At 33.4% G+C, this 26,173-nt stretch overlaps 1 protein-coding gene and 1 long non-coding RNA gene across 7 annotated transcripts; both read left to right on the plus strand.

Moving 5' to 3' along the window:
* The first annotated feature begins 1,775 nt into the window (after positions 1-1,775).
* Positions 1,776-3,328, plus strand: LOC122196452 (uncharacterized). Of its 2 annotated transcripts, none has more exons than XR_006187990.2 (3): positions 1,776-2,169; positions 2,285-2,344; positions 2,476-3,328. It is a non-coding gene; the product is annotated as an uncharacterized LOC122196452 (long non-coding RNA). The 2 variants fall into 2 exon arrangements; XR_006187989.2 differs by having other exon boundaries at positions 3,055-3,328.
* A 3,531-nt stretch (positions 3,329-6,859) lies between these two features.
* On the plus strand, positions 6,860-11,028 carry LOC111886021 (probable serine/threonine-protein kinase CST). 5 transcript variants are annotated; one of them, XR_006187988.2, is made up of 8 exons: positions 6,860-6,986; positions 7,484-7,622; positions 7,894-8,982; positions 9,060-9,252; positions 9,360-9,579; positions 9,723-9,837; positions 9,947-10,003; positions 10,089-10,217. XR_006187988.2 is itself a non-coding variant. In XM_023882264.3 (7 exons), exons 1-7 carry the CDS (start codon positions 6,982-6,984, stop codon positions 10,817-10,819), a joined length of 2,001 nt encoding a protein of 666 aa, XP_023738032.2. In that variant the 5' UTR covers positions 6,866-6,981; the 3' UTR covers positions 10,820-11,028. The 5 variants fall into 5 exon arrangements, 3 of the variants coding, with proteins under 3 accessions (XP_023738032.2, XP_042755037.1, XP_042755036.1); XR_006187987.2 differs by having other exon boundaries at positions 9,723-10,003; XM_023882264.3 differs by lacking the exons at positions 9,723-9,837; positions 9,947-10,003 and adding an exon at positions 10,592-11,028 and having other exon boundaries at positions 6,866-6,986; positions 10,089-10,215.
* Positions 11,029-26,173: the final 15,145 nt, after the last annotated feature.

The raw sequence follows: 26,173 nt of genomic DNA on the forward strand, positions 1-26,173 counted from the left end.
ATCAACTCTCGTTACATGTTACATAAATAAAACCTGTATTGACTTTCCTCACAAGTTATATTTAGATACGAAGAACACATTTATCATAATTTTATTACAGTTCAATTGGTATTCCTATATGAATAAGTAGTTCAAAATTTCAAAACACTTCATCTTTTTTTAACATACTACTTATTTATATATGAATAACAAATGAACTATAACAAAAATCTTAAAAATATTCTATTAATATAACATATTACGACAATTAATACATGTTTTATTCATATATAAGTATAACATGTGACGAAAGATGATGTAAAAAATATATATTATGTAAGAAACTTTGTAATGTGTTATATTAATATATAAACGATACTTAAACGTTAAAAAAGTTAAGCATGCGTTTTATTCATTAGTGAATAACGAATGTACTTTAATAAAATCTGATTTCTTTTTATTCATTTATGAATAACGATAGAAAATAAAAAATTATGAATTTTGATATATTTAACGAATGTACTCTAACTTTTTTTATTTTATTTTATCTTAAAACTATATCAATATGGATGTATCTTTATAGAGAATAAAAAATTATGAATTTTGATATATTTAAAATAAATTTTCGATGAAAATAGCATTCTAAAATTAAAAAAAAAAACAAAAAAAAAATATGTTTTTGTTTTTATTAAGTTAATGATTAACATACTTTAAGTAAGCATGTTTGGTTGGAAAAACACATGTTTATCCGTTACAAATTACACCGGTACGCCTAAGTGTTTTGCGGTAAAATAAATGTATGGCTGAGAATGATTCTCTCATTCTAAACCTTTTTTTTTCTCAATTGAAACCTCATCTCTCTCTCTCTCTCTCTCTCTCTCTTTATATATATATATATATATATATATATATATATATATATATATATATATATATATATATATATATATATATATATATATACTAGTTGTGAGACCCGTATGTTATACGGGTCGGATAAAACAAAAAATTAAATATGAAGGTTAAACAAAAATTTATTTAAAATTGAAAATTGAAATTTAAAAGGAAACATATTAAATACAATATATGATAGTAATATTGTAATTTATTGACTATTTTCAATTAAGACAATTATTAATTGAGATGTAAATATGATGTGTACATTAAGAAAATATAAAAAATGAGAAAATGACACATGGAAAAAATATTTATTAAAAAATATCAGAAAATGACATGTGTCCAAGTTAACGAGAGAATCACATTTGACATAAAAAAACCTTCATTTATTAGAGTACTAAGTGTAAAACCCGTGTATTACACGGGTCAATTAAAGAAAATGGTTGATTAAAGAAAACAAAATATTAAAATGTAAATAATAAGTATTTTTTAAAAAACCATAAATTGACATGTTGATATTATTTATTTCAAAAATATCACAAAATGACAAGTAAAACTCATTAGAGATTGACATGTGTCAAAATTATCTTCATTATATATATATATATATATATATATATATATATATATATATATATATATTTATATATATATATATATATATATATATATATATATATATATATATATATATATATATATACTATCTTATAAAAGAAATCCTACTATTTTTATAAATAGATTGAATATAATAATAATTTTTTAAGACGTCCAAACCATTAAGCTGATAGTACAACAACCACCAATAAAATAATATTAAATTTGAAATCGTGCACAATCACCGGGTGCATATCTTTCTCGATTTTTAACCATTTGATCTTTGATCGATTTTTAATTCATGACTTTTTCCATTTGAATTCTCATTCTATCCGGTTAATTTGTAGTTTAAAACACATCAAACACCGAAGAATGGTTGCGGCCCTTAAATTCCCAAAACTGAATATATTCATGCTTTCAAACACAGTTTCAACTTTCATATTTTGAAATCTGATTTCATATCCTCCTCTGTTTCTCTCCAAACTTCTTTAACGTAGTTGTCAACCTTCTTGTGATGATGATTCCATGGATATGGATAATGGATCTAGATCTAGATCGAGATACAAAGTAAAATTCAATTACCATGTTTATTTCCCAAATTTTTGTTATTGCAGGGTCTATAGTATGGGATGCCACAAAAAGCAACATACCGGAAAACCCCACCATTTATCCTTTATTTCGTAGCTCTAACTTCAGGTATTGTTTCTGTTTTGTCTTAAAAGTAAAAAATGTCATCATTTGACTTTGATATCTTTCTCTTTGCTTTTGAATTTTCATGTATAAGATTTATAACCATTTGACCTTGATTTAGTTGGCTGGTGATGTTGTTGAAGTAAGAGGCCTTGATGTACCATTCCACCCATGAAGCGAGGTTAGAGAATAAATTTCTTCAACAACTAGAGACTAATGTTTTATTATATTTTTTATTTGTTTTAGTGAGCTTTTGTTATCCAAGAACTCAAGTTAGTCATCCAAAAAAGGGCTGCATTTTCATTTATCCAGGAACTCAATATAGTGATCCATACCAGTTTTACTGATCCACTGTCTGAAGAAGTAAAACATATTTGGAATTGAGGTTTCTAACTATTGATTGTGCTTTTTCTAATTGTTTTTTTAATTGATGCACACAACACATTTCAATACGAGTTTGGTTCTTACCTTTAAAGTTCTTGTGTTTTTTAAAGGCATTTATAGGAACGCCAAGTGCTCAATGAAATTACTCAATGGGCATCTAACTTGGAAGAAGCAAAAAATATGTTATTTTTTTTACTAAAATGCTTTGTGTTTTCAGTTGAAAGGGCATTTTGAATTGTTTACTATGTATATTTACAAAATAAATAAATAAATAAAATAATTTAAATTAAATTAAATCTAAGCATTTATTATTTGACCATTTTCGATCTGCTCCATTTTGACTTTTAAGATAACTCATATTCCATGATTTATGAATTAAGATCCAATATCGTATCTCCAATGTGGCTGAATATGCATTATGTTGTTTATTTCTTATTCTTTTGTTAATGATATGACGTTTTTGCTCTTAATGGATGACATTGTTGTATCAATTGTTGTTGTTAAAAGAATCGGTCGAAGTCGAGAAGGTTGCGGTCTTCCCAAGCTATCGTAGATGATGAAGTCAGTGTGACTACTATTGCTATTGGAACTTTTGGCTTCCTGGCACCATGTTTCTTTCTTTCTATACTTAGAGTAAGATGTTATAATAAAAAAATATGATGTTGTTAACACTTTTGAGTTGTTGAATATATGAAATTGAGTGATTGCAAAGCATCATTAACAATGTGATATCGTGTGTATAGCTTTGGGGTTTTGTTGTTAAATGTGTAATGGGAAAGAGACCAACTGTCACACCCCCGAACCAGACGGCGGTAACGTCCGGGGGCTGTTGTGACTCAATTGAATACCATCACAATGAATATACATGAAACATAACATCATTCATCACCAAACATTGGAATATTACAACTGATGGTGTTTACATTCATTACATTGTTCCATAATATTACATGTCCAAAAGTAAATTGTTCGATACTAATTAAATAACAGCAAAACATCATAGAGTACAATTCTTCCTTCACTTTATCTGTTACCTGAGAATACAAGTATTTTGAAAAACGTCAACATATGAAATGTTGGTGAGTTCATAAGTAATGTTTGAAATCCAATGTTTTGTATTGCTTTGAAAACCACCAGAAAATCCGATATTTTCTGAAAATAGTATAGTGTAAAAGGTGTGAAGATCCATAAGTATGCTTGTTTGTTTCCATAAATGTAAGAGTACGATTTGTAAAAATCGGTATGTAGTTTGTAGGTGTATTAATTGAAAAACCTAGGAAAACCTGACGTTTTCCTATCACTTTGCTTTAATTAGTTTATGTTTTGTAATATCGTTGCGACAGGTGTATTCGTTGAGCTCCGGAGACGTTGGATTAATTGTGGATTGTGAATTGTTGTAAACGTACATTAATGAAAACGACCAGTTGACAACCGTACAAACGATCCCTTAGGCATCGCTCGCACTATTCACTTAACCTAACCACCCGGACTCATGTAGCCCCATAACCGAGGGGAAAAAGAGGGTGCGAAGCCCCGATATTTCCCTACGTCGTTCAAGACTATCTTGAATGTGAAGGGCCCTTAGCCCGACTCGCATTTGTGAATTCTCGACTTCGCTAGCAATACCGAAGGACCCTTGGGGACCAGCAGCACGTTTGCCATTGAAAGTCCTTTTACACGGAATTAAGTCGTATTAGACCCAACTACATGTAAGCAAATTTCCTTCGGGCCTAAAGATCATGTCATTGGGCTAGCTAGGCCCAACAAGCATGATTTGAAACTTTTGGGTCCAAGGACGGTGTATCGACGTCTGGTGTATTCCGGCGTGTGTATTGAGTTTCCGAGATTTCCATGTGTGTATTGAAGTATCATCGCGATAGTAGTTTCAGGTTTGTTATTGATTCGAGACCGAATCAATTCGTTTGATAACGATTTTCTTGGTGTTGATGGTGAATTGTGATTCGCCGATAGTCGAGGTACTAGTATTTCATCGTGTCGGGTTCATTGTTTAAGAAATTAGTCTTTTACATTTTTCAGACCCTTCTTTTTGGATGAATTTACACTTTTGGACCCCTTATATATAATAATTTATATTTTAGTCCTTAAGCCATTTTTCTTGACAATTTAGTATCAAAACTTGTAGAAAAGTATTTTTCAGCTCAAAGCTTATTGAAAAACAGTTTTAGTCCCTCAAAATGAAACTTTTTCGGCTGGAACCCTCAATTTCGCAAATTTTACACTTTTGGCCCAAAATAGAAAATCTTTGCATCCTTGGTTCCTTTTGAATATGAAAAGCATTTTTAACCTTTGAAATGGACTTGGGGCACTAGTAGTCCCCTGTTTTACAGAAAAATGCATTTTCAGCCCCTCAACTTTGAAATTTCGCATATTGGGCCTTATTGGGCCGAAAAGTTCATTTTTAGCCCATTAAGCTTAAAAATTTACATTTTAATCATTCCAAAGTGTAAATTTTTGGAAAATCCCTTCATGAATTTGTTTTGACACATATCAACCTTCAGAATTTGTATTTTTACATTTTGAGCCCTTAAATTTCATATTTTTAGCATTTTTAGTCCAAAAATGTGATTTTTAGCCCAAGATGTTCATCTAAACTACTTGGTTATTTTTCTAGTAGTGACTTATGTATAATGATATGTTTTAGCACTTGTTTCATGCATCATAATGCAAATCTCGATTTTTAGGTCCTTTTGACTAGTTTCAACACCATAAACACATAAAAGTATGTAAATAAACATAGAAATCATACAAGGCATACACATAATGAAAGATCTACACATTTGCTTGTATTCCCCCCACAAAACTTATAAAAACCGAAAATAAGGGGGTATGAAGCTCACCTTGGGTGTGGTTTCGGTTTTGGAGAAAAGATGGAAGAAAAATGAGGTGATTTTCGGCCTTAGCACACTTTGATGAAGATCTCGGCCTTGAGGTGGTTCTAGGATGCAAGATCGTGATTTCTTATGAGTTAAGAGGAGATGTTTGATAGATCAAAGAATCTAGGTCATAGTTTTAAGTATAACCTTACCTTGGATGGTGATTTTTTTTGTGGAAAACCTCCTTGAATGCCCTTGAATCTTCAAAATTTAGTGAAGAGAGTGGAGGTGTTTTTGGAGAGTGTTGATATGTGAAAGGTGATGAAAATGTGTGTGTGTGTGTTGGAATCGGCCGAGACAAGAAGAAAGAGGAGAGAAATAGTTGAGTTGAGATACATAGATGCATGTTGGTCCATGCATGGAAATATGTGGGACATAAGTGAGGTGGCATGAAGAAGTCAACCCCCTTTCTTCTTGGATTTGGGCCTTGGGCCGAGAATTTGGAAAGGAAAAAGGTTTTTGGGCTTTATTTCCCCTAAGCCCATATAGAAGTTAAGTTGGATGATTTTTAGTCCCAAAATAAATATAATATGATTTTTACACTTTGTTGGGCTAGTTTAGGTTAATCATGGTTCATAATTTTTAATTTATTTCATTCTAGGCCCAATATGGCCCAAAATGTTGAAATAAATGGATATGGGTCCAATTAGAGCCCATTTGAAGGTTCTAATCCCATGATAGTCAAATTGGAGGCTTATTGGCCCAATGAGTCCAATAAGGAAGTCCTAGTCCAAAATGAACCTAACCAGAACTTCTAGGGTTTCCAATTGCTTATTGACCATTTGTAGCACTTGTATGGTGTATTTGTTTGAAAATTAGATGTCATAGAGTAAGCATCATACCTGCTCTTTAAGTTTTTGATTCTTCATTATACTTGAGTGTAGAGATTACATGACACAAAATTTCTAGTTGTGACACCAACATATCCAGCTTTCATGAAATGGGGCTAGAATGTTATTGGTTGGGTATGCATTTCTGTTTATTATCTGAAGTGTTGGACAAATTGCTAATTTCTTTATTTCATTTTGCAATTTTGAATGGTAGTTTTGGTTTTATTGGTAACCCCAGGCAGGTTCATGAATTTTAATATTTCTTTTTTGTTTTATTGTAGGTTATCGATAAACCTTGGGTGCCCTACCCTTCCATGGCTTCTGATTGTTTTCAAGCTTTTGCTATGGATCCCATGCAAGCAATAGGTAAATGACAATTTTGTCCATCCTTATCTTTATACACAAATAAATGGTAATATTGAAATGTTAATGATTTCAAAATGTTTTTTTTAACTCAAAGTTTACTTTTAATATTTTTGAAGATACATGTAGACGAGATGTTAAAGGAAGGAGAAGGGTAAACAAATGCTTACTCATAATTTCGATTTTTGAATGTTTTTATAGCCTCAAGTTTTTTCAAAATGTTTTTCGGTTGTTTAAGTAGCCTCAACTTTTGAATGTCACTTTGGAATTCATTTGAAGGCCATGCTGGATTTCCTAGAAATTGAACTGAGCTGCACCATCTTGATGATGGTATCACAATCTAGTATATGTGGTATGTAAGGAAGTGTTGCACGATTAATAATGTATAATCAGTCATGTGTTATTACACATTTTCATATTTTGTGATTCTTATATAATCCTATTATTTTTGAACAGCGTAAACATTTCATATTTTATGTCGTCGTGATTTGTTTCTTTTTATCGGTTATTTAGTGTATCATCTAACAAATAACAACATAGTTTGATTATTTTGTCTTCAACATGTACTTTCTTTTGGAACATAACACTTTTGTAAATGAAACATATCACCGAAATAATTTACACGCCCTGCCGCTTTGCGTGGGTACACTGCTAGTATATATATATATATATATATATATATATATATATATATATATATATATATATATATATATATTAAAAACTATAAAAGAAGAAAATGGATAGTTTCTTCATTTTACATGTTTTACATTAAGAAATGTATTAATTATTTTATAAATTCTTTTAATCATTCGGTATCGGAACTTCACTTCGAGTGCCTTCTGTCAGTATCATAGATGTATTTCGACCACCAGCGGCGACACTGATTCCTGAAATTCCATTTGCTAAAGATAAAATGCAAGTCAACGCAGGAGCGCTGAAGCAAAGCCACCGAGTCACAAAACCATACCACTTCCATTTCTGGAAGGTATAACAATTTCTGCGAAACTACGTTGTAATTTTGTAGAAACCGGATGAGAAGCAAAAGCAATATCAAACAACAATCTGTATGTAAGTATGTTTAATTATAAAAAAAGAAGAAGTTAAAATGCTTTCACACCATGATCAGTCATGTGCATATATGTGATATAGGAAATACGTTCCCTACAAATCCTAATTCATATCTGAATCCATCTTCTTTCAATTCCTTGATTAATGCTATGGATGTTGACTTCTCTTCATTCTTCTTTCCACAACAGTGCCATCAGTTCACAATTTCGGAGATTAACTTAGCAACCCATAACTTCAACGAGTCATTGATAATCGGTCATGGGGGGTTTGGCATGGTTTACAAAGGAACCATCACTAATGGGTCAACTCATTTGGTTGTGGCCATTAAGCGCATGGATTCAACCTCTAATCAAGGAGCAGCAGAGTTCTGGAATGAAGTTCAGATGCTTTCTAAGTTAAGACACTGCCACTTAGTGTCTTTGATCGGTTATTGCAATCATGGTGAAGAGATGATCCTTGTTTACGAGTATATCCCCCATGGAAGCCTTGAAGATCATCTGCACAAATTTCAAACTCCTTTATCCTGGATTCGACGACTCAAGATATGCATAGGGGTTGCTCGTGGCTTAGATTATCTTCACACTGGCACAGGTATTAAGCATGGTGTTATACATCGCGATGTGAAAACTTCAAACATATTGTTAGATGATAATTGGGCTGCAAAGATTTCTGATTTTGGATTGTCGAAACTAGCTCCTATAAATCAACCTTTGACTTATGTCAACACTTTTGTGAAAGGCACTTTTGGATACCTAGATCCAGACTATTACGCAACGGGTAGGTTGACAAGAAAGTCTGATGTGTATGCGTTTGGGGTAGTATTACTTGAAGTTCTCAGTGGAAAACGAGCAGTGGATACAAGTCTTGATGATGAGCATTGGGGTTTAGTAAATTGGGCTCAAGAATCTATGAAAGAAGGTAGGTTAAAGCAAATTGTTGATTATACTATAAGAGTGGGAGTGATGCCTAAATGTTTGAAGCAGTTTGCACATCTTGCAAATCGGTGTGTGCATGATAATCCAAAGCAACGGCCTACAATGGCTGAGGTTGTGGCATGCCTTGAGTCTATACTAGTCTTACATGAGAAAGCCATAGCCATGTCCATGAGAACTTTTTGGGGTAGAAGGTTAAACTCTTTGGAGTTCTACTTTGATACTGTTGGAGGTGAAAATAGAATCTTACGAAGGTTTGAGTTTAAAACTATTAATGTTGCAACTGAGAATTTCGCTAAGGATAATAGAATGTTAAGATGTAGCTTGGCTCCATTCATGTACAAGGTATCTTATATAATTACATTATTTTTGGGTTTCGAAAGGATGCTTAAAGCTGAAAGTTAGTTAATTTTTCTTCTCAGGGAAAGTTACAAAACGGACGAGGAATATCAATTGCTAGAATAGGTTGTCAAGATTATAAAAATGAAGTGTCATTAATGGTAAAACTTGAGCATGAGAATTTGCTTCCATTGATTGGGTATTCCATTGAAGGAAAAAAAGTATACCTTGTCTATGACTTTGCATTCTGTTCCAATCTACATCTCTCGATAATTGGTATGACTTCTTTTTTTAAAATATGGATTTCATATTATATGTAAAGTTTAAGCTGAAATGAAAGATTAAACTTGGCTAACATTTTTCTCGATGATATGTCTTTGTAGGACTTTTGGACTGGAATAAGCGCAAGAAAGTAATACTGGGTGTTGCTAGGGCACTTCTTTACCTTCACCAGCATGATGTAATACATGCTAATGTTATACCTGGAAACATTCTTTTAGATGAAAGTTTCCACCCCAAACTGTCAAATCTTGAATTCTCAAGGTGTTTAACAACAATAAACGAGGCTGTTTTTGTCGAAATGGGTACAATGTGGGAGACCTTGTAAGTACACAACCATTCATTTAGAAATTGTCAATCTTCGGGAATGAACCCTTCAGATGTTCTTGAATTTTCTAAAGTTAGATGATTCAAAATCATTAGTGTTTAATTTACACCTCACATGTCACGGTTTCTTGAATTTTCAGATGTTCTTGAATTATTCCCTTAATAGTGATAACCATTGTAAAATCTTGTACCCCATTACCAATTCGACATTTTTGATTGATAAAGATGTTGCTATAGGTATTAGTGAGCAAGAAGGTAATCTCCATTCTCCAATTTAATTTCCTCGAATAGATATAAAAATTGAGTTCATTTAGGAAGAAGTCTTTACAGTAGTAATTTAAGCGACGTACCTTCAACTTTGTAGGGTCTAAGTTATCTTTCATGGAAAACTGCATTTGATATAGAACATACCCAGATACGTGTGTGTTTGTGTTATCTTTTTCCTTCACAAAATTTGAATGATTTGTAGTAATGGTCGAAGCTAATAATATATGCATATGTGACAGGGAATATATCGCACCAGAACTGCATCAGGCTAATCGTCTGTCAGCTAAGGCTGATGTGTATAGTTTTGGTGTCTTGGTTTTGGAAACCACAATTGGGTGTCGTATGTACAACTGCTTAAAACGAAATGTAAGTATTATTATCGATGACCAGATTCTATGATGTTAGTATTGTGCATCTATAATATCATTCACATCCTATATATTAAAAAAAAAAAAAAAAAAACATATACTGCTTTTTGAAATTGACCCAAGCTTTAAAAGGAATTTTCATACAAATTTATCAACCTTTTTCCACTTGTAACATGCCCTTCAATGTGATTATGGATTTCTGATTTAAATCATGGAAAAGCATTTTGGTTGTTCTTTTTCCTTTTAAGTTTTGTATAATGTCTTAATTTTGTGGCGTGAGAGAGAAATGTTATATGATGGTGTTACGTTTTTTGAGAAATTCAAACGGACTACATGTAATAAGTGAAGTATAAAGGTATGTGAAATTGTTGTAGGTTTGGAAAAATTGGATGGAAGGAACATCTTCAAATATACTTGATCCTAGAATTCATGGCAATCCAAGTTCCATAACAAGATTCATCCACATCGGGTTGCTGTGTGTTCAAGAAGATGCAGATAACAGACCAACAATGGAAGAAGTTGTTGGCATGCTGACTAACAGTTCATCCATCAACCTCCCTATACCAAAAGAATATGTGCCACCATGGATGATATATGATTAAGATTATACAAAATCATACGAATGTCATGTGACTATGATTCTAGGGCAGTTGAGGAGTTCATATCAGAGTTCTGAAGATTCCTTCAAGCCATCAATAGACTCTTAGGATCATAGAAATAAGATCGTGTATTGTATTATAGGTCTCTTATTTTCTTTGTTGGTTAAACAAAAGTCGGCTCTTATTTATGATAATATTTTGAGTTATTATGATGTTGAAATTTCTTGTAGAACACTAAAGCAAAGTGCATTTCTTCAAAGTTAAAACACAAAAGGAATGAAGAAACCAAATGAATGTACGTGTTCAAAACAAAAAGGTTCACGGACTTCAAGGGATAGTGGCTTTATTTATTTATTTATTTGTTGTTGTTATTATTATTATTATTATTATTTTTTCTTTTTTTTTTTTGGGGGGGGGGGGGGGGGGGGGGTGTTAGCCAAAAAGTAATTGAATTTGAGGAAAGAAGAGCTGAAAAGAAGTTAGTAATGCTGAAGAACAGAGAAACATAATTGTAATCATATAATAAGATAGCATACTAAGTTTGTGGTTTATCATCATCACTGTAAAACCTAGCGTACATCGCTATAACTTATTTTAATTTGTTCGGATGATATTTGGATGAACAAAGGATACAGAAATAACAGAAGGATCGAGCATCAAGATTGTTGTGCCAATGTAGAAGGATAACCCAATAATTACGAAGGAATGTAGAAGAATTAACAAATAAAGACCCAAGAATGATTCTTGTATCGAATGTGTATGTGTTTATGCGGTATACAGAGCAGTACACGTAAAACTGAATTTTAACTCTCCTGTACGTCTAACTTAATGGTCAAAAAGTCACTTTGACTTTTCCTATATTTACAAGTACAATCCCTAAACTCTTCCATTGTTTACATATTTGACCCTAGACTTATTAGTTTTAAGACACATTTCTACATAGATAATTAGGATCCCTAGTTGCATGTGAGGCTTCATAACAAAGAACTATATAGATGTATTACAATCCCGAGTTGTGTGATGCTTACGGTTGGTTTGATGATCTCTTGGCTCCTGAGGTTATCTTAGGAGTGTTGCTTTAGGTGCTATGGAGATTTAGAAACGAAATGGTATCCGGTGATAAACGTCCTTCTCGCGAGGTTTTGTCCCAAAGTATAGTTGATTTTTTTATGGTTTGTCAATAAAAATATAAAGGTTAAGGCTTTTTAGAACCAGAGTCGGTCTAGACGGTGGGCAACCCGGGTGACCGTCCAGGGCCCACGACTCAACGGGGCCCAAAATTTCTGGATTATATAGTGTATATATATAAACCAATTATTACCAAAATGATTTTTAGGGCCTAAATTTGGTTCAAACTCAAACTAATTCAAAAGATAAACAATTTGACTTGCTTGTTATTGCTAATTGAACGCGATTATAGTGAAAAATAAATGATTTTTTTTAATCTTTATTATATTTTTCTTTAAGGGGTCATTTTTTTCTTTTCGCCACGAGCCCCATATATGTTTGGACCGGCCCTAATCAAATGGTATGTGGTTTATCTATGTGTAATTAGCTATGGATAGTAATATATTATAAGAAAAAAAATTAATAATATGTTGAAGGTGTTGGGTTTATATGATCAATAATCATTATCGAATGATATTACAAATAACATACGGTCCTATAGAGTCATACCTTAATCAAGTTGGTACTTATTAATATTTATGCATGAGGATACATAAGAGAGTCTTATGCATGATAAAAACTAGTTTTTTTTGGCCATTCCATCTCTCTAATAGGTTTTTCTACACAAAATACTTTCTCTCTTTTGAAGTGGTTTTTGGTATTTAAAGCCTCCTTGACTTATCTCTTTCAGTGCTTAATGATATTAAGTGCTTAAAGACTTAAGATACTCAAGAATACAATAAGGAACTAGTATTCAAAGTGTCTTGCTCTTGGTGGTGGATACTTCTAGAGAAGATCATACTCTTTGATCTTGTCATCTACTTCAACACCCCAAAACCTAGTGACCTCAAAGGTTCTAAAGGTTGTCATTCTAAAACATCTTATGGTTATGTTTATATCATTCTAATCTATGTAAAAGGATCCTTGATAGGTTTGTTGTAAAATTCTCTAAAACAAACTAGTTATTTTTAAAAGCTTTCGTTGCTCGTTTTTGCAAAAAAAAAAGTTAAAACGCTCTATTTTATATATCAAAACTCATCACTGGTATATTTGTTTTCTTTGGTAAATTGTAGTTTAAATGTGTTTTATTTTTTATATAACCATTTTTCCATGTATTTTGGTTATATAAAAGTTGTCTTGGAAAAAACAAAGAATTGTTTGTTAATATATATGCTTAATGTTGTGTATAAACACGTCATTAGGACATTTGTGATTGTTATTTATTTATTCATATGATGATGTAATAGATAGATTAGTATTTTTCATATGTTCATTTTATGTGTAATAAATTAGTTTAGACTAGTTTGTGTGTGTGTGTGTGATCTCTTAGTATTTTTTCTATGCACTTTTATGATTTTTAGGATTTTTTTAGGGGTTTTTGTTTTCCATAGAACCTAAACATATATATATATATATATATATATATATATATATATATATATATATATATATATATATATATATATATATATATATATATATATAATGTAACAATATGGAGCAATGAAGAATTTATTAAGAAAATTAACTCTTGAAGATCTTGAAGTGTCCTAATAAGTTTTTCAAAAAATCAGCTAATAATTTTTTTGATGGCTTACAATAATTATTACTAGAACATGGTTTTGTTTATACATTTATAATACATGTTTGTGATGTTTATTTTTAGTTACTATAAAATATTGTATATACGAAAATATGTTTTCCATGCTAATAAACATTTTGACAAAAATAACATCAAGTTAGGATTTAGAATTTTAAATAAAAAGTTTCCAACATAAGATGTAAAAAATTGAGTTTTTTACAAAGAGTTTTAATTTTAGAACTCTTCAATAAACAAAATTTTAAATATGAAAAAAAGGTTTAAAATATTTTTTAAACTTAATTTTAACTCCATCAATCTATAATAAAAATAAGTTTTATTGAAATGTTAAAAACCGGTTCCTAACGTTATAACTTCGAATTAAAAGTATTATTTTTAACCAGTAAAAATGAATGTAAGATTTAAGACAAAATTGCAAAAATGGTCCATGCGCTTATTGAATTATGTGGTTTTGGTCCAAAAATGTTTTGTGATGCAAAAGTGGTCCGGTTTCGAATCTTTTTAGTGGTTTTGGTCCTTGCATACTTAAAATGACATTTGTGCCTTTACATTTATTTTTTTTCAATTTTTATAATTGTTTTTTGTATATTAATTATTTGTAACATTTTTAACATCTAGTCATTACTTTTTCGTAATTGAATTTTCAAGTATATCATTCTATAACCATACATATTTTTAACGTCCGAATAAAGATGTGGAAAGTACAATGTTGTAATAGCATTTTATAACAATACAATTTTATATTATGTGTAAACATAGGTTATCCAAGAATCTTCTGAAACTAATTCCTTCCACATCCTCATCTCCACTTCACTTTAGGCCATCCGACAACGACATGTTTGTTGATGACTGACGAGTAATGTCAAAGTTTACCAAGTTGAAACATCAGTTTAACATGGAAGCAATTGAGGAGAAACTCAATCGAGGGTTTACCATCAATAAGGATCTACAAAATGCTTTCAATCCTTTTCTCTAATCCCAAGCATCAATCCCAAGCAACCCTGCCAAATGGGTCATACACGCCTATGACCAAGCGCTTTAGTTAAAATATAAAGAAGTCACTTCAGAACTTTCGAGAGTTTCTATTGGATAAATCTCGAATTTCTAACTGCCCATCTAGCCAAATCTCGTGAATCTAAGGTCAGATTTCCCACTTCTTTTGTAAGCAGAAAGGCAACAACTAAGGAGTATATACATGAAGACCGAAGTCATACAGTTTTCAAGTTCTGGAATTGTTTTACGGTGAATGTCATACTCACTAATTTCTTTAGAGACTTTCTGAGCCCAAGTCCAAGTAAGATTTTGTCGTTCAATTAAAAAAACTTTACAAATATCTAAACTTAAGGCGATCAAACACATGATTTTTTTTTTCTTTTGAGAAACGGAATTCAAATAAACTGAGAAAAGCATAGATACGCATATAGATATGGAGTTGGATGAAACCATAAAATATGGTTGCTAAACAAGTTGTTTTAAATAACATAAACATCAATAAAGGAACATCTATGAGAACCGAAACTACTAGAACATACTAGAAGATTGTTAAGAACTATAAAGGAATACAAGGTGATGGGAGTATGTATTGAAGACAACGACATAATAGAGAAAGAGAATTAGAAGAAGAAGAAGAAGAAGAAGAAGAAGAAGAAGAAGAAGAAGAAGAAGAAGGGGGGGGGGGTGTATGAGAATGAAATAGAAAAGTGAGTGTTTGATATAGAATATGTTACTATAAATATTTGGGTTATTAGATCGTTACACAAACGGTCATATTCTTGTGCTATTTGAAAAGTGACCGTTAGATAACGGTAATAAAACCAAATAAAGAGAACAAATGATTAAGCTATTAATACAATATATTTTATTACTCCAATGTATATGAGTATAACACATTAACACACATAATTTATCGGCGAGTCACCCATAAATTTTAATACACATTTTTTATAGAAGTTGTGACATAGGCTAATTTGTCGCAAAAAATTCGCCGATTACCGGCAAAATATAATAATTGTTAAAGTGTGTGGAAATTTTCTCGATAAAAATATAAAGAATGTTCTTCTAAATCAAATGCATGGCTGGTCCAGGCGGTGGGCAACCCGGGCGACCGCCCAGGGCCCACGACTCAACGGGGCCCAAAATTTTAGATTATATAGTGTATATATATAAACCAATTATTACCAAAATGATTTTTAGGGCCTAAATTTGGTTCAAACTCAAACTAACTCAAAAGATAAACAATTTGACTTGCTTGTTATTGCTAATTGAACGTGATTATAGTGAAGAATAAATGATTTTTTTTGAATCTTTATTATATTTTTCTTTAAGAGGCCATTTTTTTCTTTTCGCCTCGGACCCCATATACGTTTGGACCGGCCCTGTTTGGAACAATTGGCTCCAAAAAACCCTTAATGACTTTACCTTAGTAATTATTTTTTCTTTTTAGCTTCTTGCTAGCTCTAATATATTCAATTGTTCTAAAAAAAAGATAAACACTCAAGGTGGTGAAACAAATAAGGATCGGAAAAGTGCACCAAAAGCCTCACTAAAGAATGTTTCAAAATAATCAAGCAAAGAGAAGATAGTTCATCGTAAATCAGTATTACGACGATGTCACACCCCAAAACCAAGAACGGCGGAAACGTTCTGGGGCGGAGGACGTCATGTACAGTATCACAACAATGAAAAATAGTAAACAAGCAACAACATCATCCATTGCATTAATAATGTAATTATTATACAAGTGTTCTGTCAAATTTTGATAAACACTAAAGCATAAATCAAAATGAAAGATGAGTCTTGAACGAGCTCCATCTTCCCTAATCCTTGCATCGGTACCTGTCTATGATGACCTAAGGATACAAGTAATTTTGAAAGCGAGTATCAGCTTTAAAGCTGGTGAGATCATAAGTATTTTAGTGGCTTAATTTGTATGTAAGAATTTGTAAGTTTATGAACTGTAAGTATGGAAAATGTAAATGAACTGTAAGTATAAAAATGTTTGTAAAACAACTGTAAACGTTTGAAAAACTCTAGAAATCCCTATGATTCCTACTATTATATAAGGGTGTCTTCTACCAAGACCTAACTGCTCTCAATGTAGTCTTCTACCAAGACTTAACTGTTCTAAATGTTCGTTTATTGTAAAAGTGTATAATTTTCCCAAGTGTAACTATCATTAACAAAATATAGTTTTTACATTTAAAGTTTAAGTGAAAGGATCACTAAATATATGTACAGGGAAAATTAATGTAGTACTAAAATGTAGCGTTATAAGAACTACTGTTGTACTAACTACCTTAAACCGGATTTATATTAAGGCATCATGTGATTAATTGCACCATACTATTGACTGGTAACAACGACATAAGTATGGTCGTAAAAAAGAAATGACGTTTGGCACCCGCAGACCTGCAGGTCCGGCTGTAGCTAGCAGCAAGGTGTAGGATAGTCAATCCAGTATAGATCTTTATGCAAACTCACGCTCTCCCTTCAAGAGACTCTGGCTACAACACGGGCCATGACATTTAAGTCATGCTCCGATTCATATCACAATAATTAACGTATTCATGTATATGTAATGTAATGAACTGTTCTAGCTGTAATGTACGTGCTCTCTACCTAGCAAGTATAGTAATGTGCTGTAATGTTCTAGCTGTAATGTACGTGCTCTCTACCTAGCAAGTATAGTAATGTACTGAAATGTTCTAGCTGTAATGTACGTGCTCTATACCTAGCAAGTATAGTAATGTACTGAAATGTTCTAGCTGTAATGTACGTGCTCTCTACCTAGCAAGTATAGACTCATGAATGAACTGACTCATTGTATGATATCGCATTCTAGTAATGGTTCTAGTATCTTCCTAAACTACCCATATGGTAGTTTACTAGTAATCTAACTCGGACATATGAACATGGATGTATACCCTTGCTACCCAAGGGCATTGGATGAACTGGAAGGACCTTTTATGACTATATATGTACACATAATATATAACTAATATTTAAACGACCTTCGGACAAGTACCCGATATCCTATCAGACCACATCCAAATTGAGGATAAGGAAACAAGGTGGATAGCCTTCCTAAGTCTTTTAAACATTACTTATATAACTATACATATAGAGACATGCAATTTATAATATAAAAGCATAAAATAAGTTTGGTAAAACCTTTGAACATAATTATTATCTAAGAAAAGATCGACTTGATGTCGATCTATAAAACGGTTTGAAGGCATGGGTTTGATAAAACAATTTAGTATAAAGAAACATTTGTTTGAAACACAATTGTAAACAAGTTTGAAATAAAACATACAGAGTAAAATGTACGGTGTAATAAGGAGTTTTAAAACATATAAAATGTTTATGAAAATCATTTGAAGGAAACTGTTTGGTAAAATGGCTAATGAGTAGTAAATCATTTAAATGTGGTGTATTAATCACATGTGATTGATATAATAAGTAGCATTATTCTACTTGTATCCCCCCCCCCCTAAAACATTTAAAATAGTTAAAACATTGATTAAGGGGTATGAACTCACCTGTTGTGGGTGATACGGATGAACTGAAGAGGTAGGACTGCTAGGTGTCAAGTGGAAACTTTAGACACACACAATGATCCTATTTACATATGAAGACATATGTATATAAACAATTAGTGATTATAACACTAATTAAACATGTATAAATATCCTAATGCGAGGAAAACACTTTTGGTCAAGTGCTAGGAGGCTAATGGGTTGCAACAAAGGAGTGCAAGACCTCTAATGGGAGTTTATGGTCAAATGACCACATGTTTTGGAGTTCACGGCCCTGGAGAGTAAACTCCTGGCCGTAAACTCTATCTTGGGTCACTAAATGAGGCTTAACTTTATTACAACTCAAGTGGTGAATTGCTTCAAGGCTTAAAAAAGTGCTTGCGCTTCCTTTTAACTCCATTTTGGAGTTCACGGCCTTGGGACCACTCCCCCATGAGTTTACGGCCGTAAACTCATGGTAAGGAGTACCATTTGATGTTTTTGAGGTTTTCAAGTCCCTAAATTAACTAGGAACTAAACTAGGCTTTTGTACTTGGCTTTAGAAGAGTTTATGGCACCATTTGGCACCATTTTATGGAGTTCACGGCCCTAGAACCTTTTGGGCAGTGAACACCTTACTCTTGGTGTTCTAAGTGTGTTAGCTAGTCCTAAACTCATTTGGGTACATGTCTAAATTCAAGCCTAAGCCTTAGGAAGTGTTTGTGGCATCAAAACACCCCTAACTAGAGTTTTCGGCCCATGAACCATTTGGCAATGTGTTTGCGGCCATGAACACCCCTAGGTGTTGGTATTTTGATTGTTTTGGGTCTTAGACACATCAAGGTAATGTGCTATGCTAGTCTCTTGGCTAAATGAAGGCATTTAGGGCATTTTGGCACTTAAACATGGAGTTCACGGCCCAAGAACCTCCTTGGCCGTGAACTCACTTTCATCCTTGTTTCTAATTGATTTTGGTGTCCTAAACATGTAATGGAGGCTTCTAATTTGAGTTCTAAGGCTTTGAGGGTCATTGGGACACTTTTGGCCCTTAAAATGGAGTTTACTCCCCAAGTGTTCTTGGGCGGTAAACTCCCAAATCTTGGGGTTTTGGTCCGATTTTGATGTTTCTATACACAATCTAAGCTATATAATATAACTAGATCGAAGTACTCACAATTTGGGATAAAAACCCGAAGATCCGTGAGAGAGAATTCGGTTTTTCTCTAATTGGAAATGTAACTAATGAACTATTTTGGTTCAGATTTCTATATATAGTCTTGGGATTTTTGGCAGAAAATATTTTTATTCTCGGAATGAACTCTAATATCCTAGAGTATTGGAATAACAGTGTTGCACAAAACCCTAGTGCATCCACTCTCCTGATATCTCCTTAAGTGTAAATCCTGAAAAACTGCCAAACTTATACCCGAAGTCTGAATTTTCACTGTAACTGTTCTACTTCTATTGGCTTCAAATGGTTTGTACAGAATGGAAATTTCGGGTTGTCACAGACGATAATTCAGTAAACTTTTTAAGTTTCAAAATGTTTGCCTTGATGTCTAAAGAATATGTCCATGAAGATCATTGCTTTATAGACATGTGGTTTATAATTTTCTTTGGGTTCGGTCTAAAAGAGTTTTAACTTGTACCGGTGGTTCAAATTTGGGTTTTGTTTGTGGTTTTGGACCATAGATGTAACAATTTTAAAATTGACAGTTAAGTGTACAGCATGCATCCCATGCGAAGGCAATTTTGTCTTTTATCGTGTCCATCTCCTATGAAATTGCATGTCTATTTATTTCACCAGTTAAGTCTATTTATTTCTCCATGTTGTGCTTATATGAATGGTTAGTGTTGATAAAGTTTTGCAACTTTATCAATACTTAAGGTCCCAAGAGCAACATATGTTTCACGACTTATAGTCTGAGTTGATGGCATGCATGGAGTTTTAATCCTATTTCTCATCATTTTGACCTAACTTGGAGTGTGACATGCATTTCTATAAAACAATGATCTTCATGGACCTTCTGAGTGCTAAGAAGATTTCTGGAAAGTATGGGTGTTGGGTTTAACGGATTAGGAGTTTAATCCATTGAGCTGTTTTGGCTAGAATCCATGACGTGGTGGCAAGTTTCATCCGCGCCTGTTTTGTCGTGTGGTTGCCATGGTGCGGTGGCTGACTGTTCACTTTGACCATTGACCGTTGACTTTTTAACCAAGTTAACTTTTGGTCAATTTGTTAGTTTTAGATGGTAGACTAAGGTTCAACTTTTGTGTTTCTTTAGGTGGTGTGTAACACCAGCCTTCCAATCTTACGAGTTGTGGTGTAGTCTACTTTGATAGAGAGGTGAGTCTTCTCACTATACTATGTAGGATACTAGGTGTCATTGTATGTTTGTTTGTCTTTATGACTTGCATGAAAGACCATGGTTGGATCATGGCAGGAAAGATTACATATGAGCTGTAGCATCGAAAGTGACTATAATAATATAGTTGGATCATAATATTTGTTTTAGTAAAAAATGAACAATCAATAATCAACCAAATTGTATGAGAGGTTGTGATGTTCGAAGTAAAACAAGTATGAAATGGTATACAAGGTGACACAATGTCAGACCCCAAACCGAGATGGCGGAAACATTCGGGGTGGAGGACGTCATGTATAGTATCATAACAATGCACAATAGTAAAACAAGCAACAACATCCATTGCATTAATTGAATAGTTAATACATGTGTGTTCTTTGTATAATTGTAAGACACCAAAAATATATCAAAATAAAAGACGAATCTAAACATGCTCCGTCTTCTCCAAAACCTGTGCCAGTGTACCTGCCTACTGGTTCCCTGAGAATACAAGTTATTTTGAAAGAGAGTATCATCATTTAAGTTGGTGATTTCATAAGTATTTAGTGTCTAATGTTTGTATTTGTATCATCAAAATTTTTGTATTTGTTTAGTGAAATGTTTGTATACTTCCCAGAAAATCCTATATTTTCTTCTAAAAATGAAAAGTAGTCTTCTACCCTAGACCCGACTGTTTTGAATGTTTGTTCTCTTGTAATAGAGTAAAAATGTATGTTTGTACTTGAAATAGTATAAAATGTATGCTTGTACTTGAAATAATATAAAATGTATGTTTGTACTTGAAATAGCATCAAATGTATTTTTTCCATATTTGTAAACCATCTTTACTAGAAAAATAGTATGCATTTCTCATGTGAGAATATCTCTGTATGAATGTAATGGAAAATGAAGGTTTACAACAGAATTGTGTAAAATACACTATTGATGCATTAACTGCCTTGTAACCAAACTACTTAATTAAGGTTTAAATGTGATTAGGTTATAACCATGCTTGATTGACTAGTATAAAACACGACGTTCTTCAGGCGTCGAAAATGATATGACATTTGTCACCCGTGGACCTGCAAGTCCCACTATAGCTAGTAACAAGGTGCAGGATGGTCAATCCCATATAGATCTATACACAAACTCACGCTCTCCCTCCAGGAGACTCTGGTTACAAAACGTGACATAGCAAGAATATTGCTATGCCATGAAATAGTATCTCACATTTTAGTTATTTTGTTCACGTATAGTATGTAAGTTCCTTTTTGTTCTTGTAAATGAATAGCATACTTTGTAATGAATAGTAATAGTATGTATGTATTGATTCATGTATTGTTCCTCTGTTCTAGAAAATAGTATGTATTGATCCTCTAAACTATACCTATTATAGTTTATCAGTATGTTTGTTTGAACTGAAAATGATTTGGAGAACAGACTCAATTGCCTAATATATGCAACTGAGTTAAGTATGTTATTTAAAAATGAGATTTAATATTCATGTACATATTTAGCATGTATAATTATGATTTAACCGACAGTCGGACTAGTGATCCTACCCTAAGCCCACAACCAAACAAGGAACATGAGTCAAGGTATTTAGCAACAGTCCTAAGTCCGTCAAAGCATACTTATAAATAATATATAAATGAATACACTTTTGATAATAAACAACAATCTAAAATAGTTTAAAAGAGTTTTTGAAATTATTTTAACAACAATTATAAGCATAAAAAATTATTTGTTTGTTTGTTTTCACATGTAAGAGTTATCACAATTCAATTGTGTTCTATTTGTATCCCCCCCCCCCCCTAAAAGCATTTAAAAAGGTAAGTTGTAGGTGTATGAACTCACCTTAAGTGAGTGATTCGTTTGGATGTTCGATATAGGATGATTGTTTCCACAAGTTAGATCCCGAGACAAAACAAGTCCTAAAATGCATTTCATGTAGCATGTATGTGTACAGTTAGTGAATATATAAGCAAGTATGTTAAGGAAACACCCAGGGATGTAAGGGGTTGTTTGGAGTTTACGGCCGCAAACTGTTCACGGCCCAAAGTGGTTTTCGGCTGTAAACACTTGAAGATTCAAAGGGTGTGTTCTTGGTGTTCTTGGTGAAACTAAGAAGATTCAATGGTTTTTGGCTGAGTGTTCTTGATGAAAAGAAGGAGATTCAAGGGTTTACGACCCAAGGATCTTGGTGAAATGAAGAACACTTGAATATCCAAAAAAGATCCTAAGAAGATTCAAAGGAAGAAGGATGATAGTTGAGAGAGAATGAGGGTTTTTGGTTGGTGTTCTTGAGAGTGAAAGGGTGAGTTTTCAGCTGGAACAAGAAGAAGTGAGGAAGGGTTTACGGTTCGGTCCCTATATGGGGTTAAAACTGATGGGACGCCTTCATTGGTTTCCACACCGAAGGGATAAGACCGAGGTTTGCGATTCTCAGCTGTGAACCTCGTTTTCGGTCCGAAGTCTCACCACGCGAGGGTTTGTGGCTCGGATGCAGGTTCTCGTGCCAAGTGTTTTCCCTCCAAAACACACAACACTTTTGAATACAAGGTTGATACACTTATAACTCATTAATCTAACCATATTAAGATAATTAAAGAAACAAGTTTGACCTTTATTTGATATGTTTGACTTTCGTTGACCAAGATTGACTTTTACAAGATTTGAAATTATGGGTTGTCACATCATCCCCTCGTTAAAGGGAATTCCGTCCCGAAATTAAGTCTAAGAGATACTCATGAACTAAGGGAAAAGATGTGGATACTTATGTTTCATTTGATCCTCTCGCTCCCAAGTGAATTTAGGTCCCCACTTTGCATTTCAGCGAACCTTCACTATCGGGATACGACTTTGTTTGGTTTGCTTGACTTCCTTATCCATGATTTCTACTGGTTCTTCCCCGAAGTTGAGGCTCTCATTGATCTCGATTTCATCGAGTGGGATAACAAGAGTTTCATCAGATAGGCACTTCTTTAAGTTTGATATGTGGAAAGTAGGGTGTACATTACTAAGTTCTTGAGGTAGTCGGAGTTTGTAAGCTACAGGGCCGATTCTAGCGAGAATCTCAAAAGGCCCAATGTACCTTGGATTTAGTTTGTCATGCTTTCCGAAGCATATCATGCCCTTCCCTGGTGAGACCTTCAATAGAACAAGGTCACCAACCTGAAATTCCAAGGGTTTCCGTCTTTTATCAGCGTAGCTTTTCTGTCTGTCTCTAGAGGCTTTCAATCGTTCACAAATTTGTACAATCTTTTCGGTCGTCTCCTTGATGATTTCCGGATCGGTGAAAGTGTTGTCAGGAACTTGTCCTTTAGCTAGTTGCATGTCACCCACCTCAGCCCATCACAGAAGGGATATGCACTTACGACCATAGAAGGCTTTAAATGGAGCAACTTTGATACTAGTATATGGTAGTTGTTGTTGTATGAAAACTCGACAAATGGTAAATGGATATCCCATGTTTTATTAAATTCGATCACACAAGCTCTCAGCATGTCATCCAACGTTTGTATAGTCCTCTCACTCTGTTCATCAGTTTGTGAGTGGTAGGCTGTACTCATGTCCAGCCTAGTTCCCAGGGATTTTTCTAGTGACTGTCAGAACCTTGAGGTGAATCTACTGTCTCTATCAGAGATAATAGATATGGGAACACCATGCAGTCGTATGATCTCCCTAATGTATGTTCTTGTCAGTTTCTCCATCTTGTCGGTTTCTTTGATTAGTAAGAAGTGTGCGGACTTGGTTAATCTGTCGCCGATCACCCAAATGGTATCAAGTCCACCCATTTTCTTGGGAAACTTGGTTATGAAATCCATTGTAATCCGCTCCCACTTCTACTCAGGTATCTCCGATTGTTGTAGTAAACCTGAGGGCTTTTGATATTCTACTTTAACTTTGGTGCAAGTAAGACACTTGCCTACAAAGGTAGCAATATTTGCATTCATGTTAGGCCACCAATATAACTTTTTAAGATCCAGATACATCTTGTCTGAACCTGGATGAACGGAGTATCGAGTATTGTGTGCTTTGTTTATGACAATGTCTCTGAAACCACTGAGTTTCGGTGTCCATATCTGATCCATGAGGTATAAGACTCTGTCACCCTTGACTTCTAAGTTCTTATCCATCCCTCTTACGGTTTCACCTACCATATTTCCTGGTTTCAATATAGGAAATTCCATATATGAAAATATTATAGCAAGAGACTGAAGAAATATGAAATCCTTATGTGATACATAATGAATCGAATCCCAAAAACCTATGGCTCTAGTACCACTGATAGGTTTTATAAGTTAAAAAATATATGGCAGAAAAACTTAACCCTAAGTTCAAATGAAACCTATTAGATCTAAGTTTTCTCTATATTGCAACAAACAATTGAACATCAAGAATCTTAGGAGTGCCCTACTAATTTCGAAAAGCACAAAGGGTTTTAGGGTTTACATACCTCTTGATTATTGTAGTAAATAATCAAACACTTCCTTGTTGAACAAGCTTCAGAAAGCAAGCACCAGAAATCTCGTGCCTCAGATGGTCACACCTAAAACCCTAAAAAACCTAGAATGAAGAAGAGATAGAGGAAGAAGAAGGAAATTCCATTCCTGATAATCTTAGGAATGTCATGAACGTAAATGATGGGTTTTGGTCATAAGACATCCTATGTGCTCATACAAACCCTAAAGCTCGGATCTAGGTTTCTCTATTGTACATACTTTGAATCCAAGACTTTGAACCCTAATACTAGCATATGGAAATCAGAATTCACATGTAAATAGGTTTAAGAACATACCTTGATTGTTATGTAGCAATAACAATCCAATTCCTTCTTGAATTGACCTTGGAAAGCAAAGAGTCACAAGTGTCACTCCTCTAATGGCTTACAAACACCATAAGCAAGTGGAGAAGGTATATAGAGAGAGGAGGGAGGTTAGAATTCGTTTCTAAGACTTCTTGGGAAGGGATACCCGAATTCATAACCCTAGGGGTGTTTATATAGGTGTAGAGATAGGGTTTCAGTCATTATCCTTATCTAGTTGATTATCCATTAAGCAACCAATAAGATAATTCTTGAATCCTTATCATACTCGAATTCTAAGGCTTTCCAACCTTAAATTCGTTCACCACACTTATAAGATAATCCTTACCTTATTTTGTAACTATCACATAATTACAATTCAGCCCCTCTAGTTTAATTAATTACACTTGATCACAAAATTAATTCCCAATTAATTATTGACCAATATTAATTAAACAAATATGATTTCTCCTTCAATATATTATCCTTATAACATATTAATAAATCATATTATCCTCTCTTTCTATTTATTTCTCCAATCAAGTTGCTTTGGTGAAGGCAACCCAAAAGGACCATGCACCATCGGGTCAAGTACATACCAAAATAGTTATGGACTTAGACACTAATCCAACAGTCTCCCACTTGGATAAGTCTAATAACTATTCTGCGTATGACTTCGGATCCCGATCTGCAATCGTAGCTTTCCAAAGCCGCTGTCAACTCTGATCATATCAGATACGCGTGTCCTTAAGATAAGGGATCATATATTCCTCCATTCTAGATATCATATGAGATATGATTTCAAATCATTCTCTTTGTACTATATCTCGATTTCTGATTTATGACGACTGACTAATTGAACAAATCAAATTAGTCCTAGCCCGGCCGAGCATTTACGTTTGTCATCACTAAACCATCGAG

Source organism: Lactuca sativa, chromosome 2 (genome assembly GCF_002870075.4).
Source record: "Lactuca sativa cultivar Salinas chromosome 2, Lsat_Salinas_v11, whole genome shotgun sequence".
NCBI classification, from domain to species: Eukaryota; Viridiplantae; Streptophyta; class Magnoliopsida; order Asterales; family Asteraceae; genus Lactuca; species Lactuca sativa.

Excerpts from the sequence above, each read along its gene's own strand:
- LOC111886021 (XM_023882264.3), top strand. Across the intron at positions 8,983-9,059 it reads TGGCTCCATTCATGTACAAG|GGAAAGTTACAAAACGGACG; the intron begins GTATCTTATATA and ends TTTTCTTCTCAG. Across the intron at positions 9,580-10,088 it reads GGTACAATGTGGGAGACCTT|GGAATATATCGCACCAGAAC; the intron begins GTAAGTACACAA and ends CATATGTGACAG.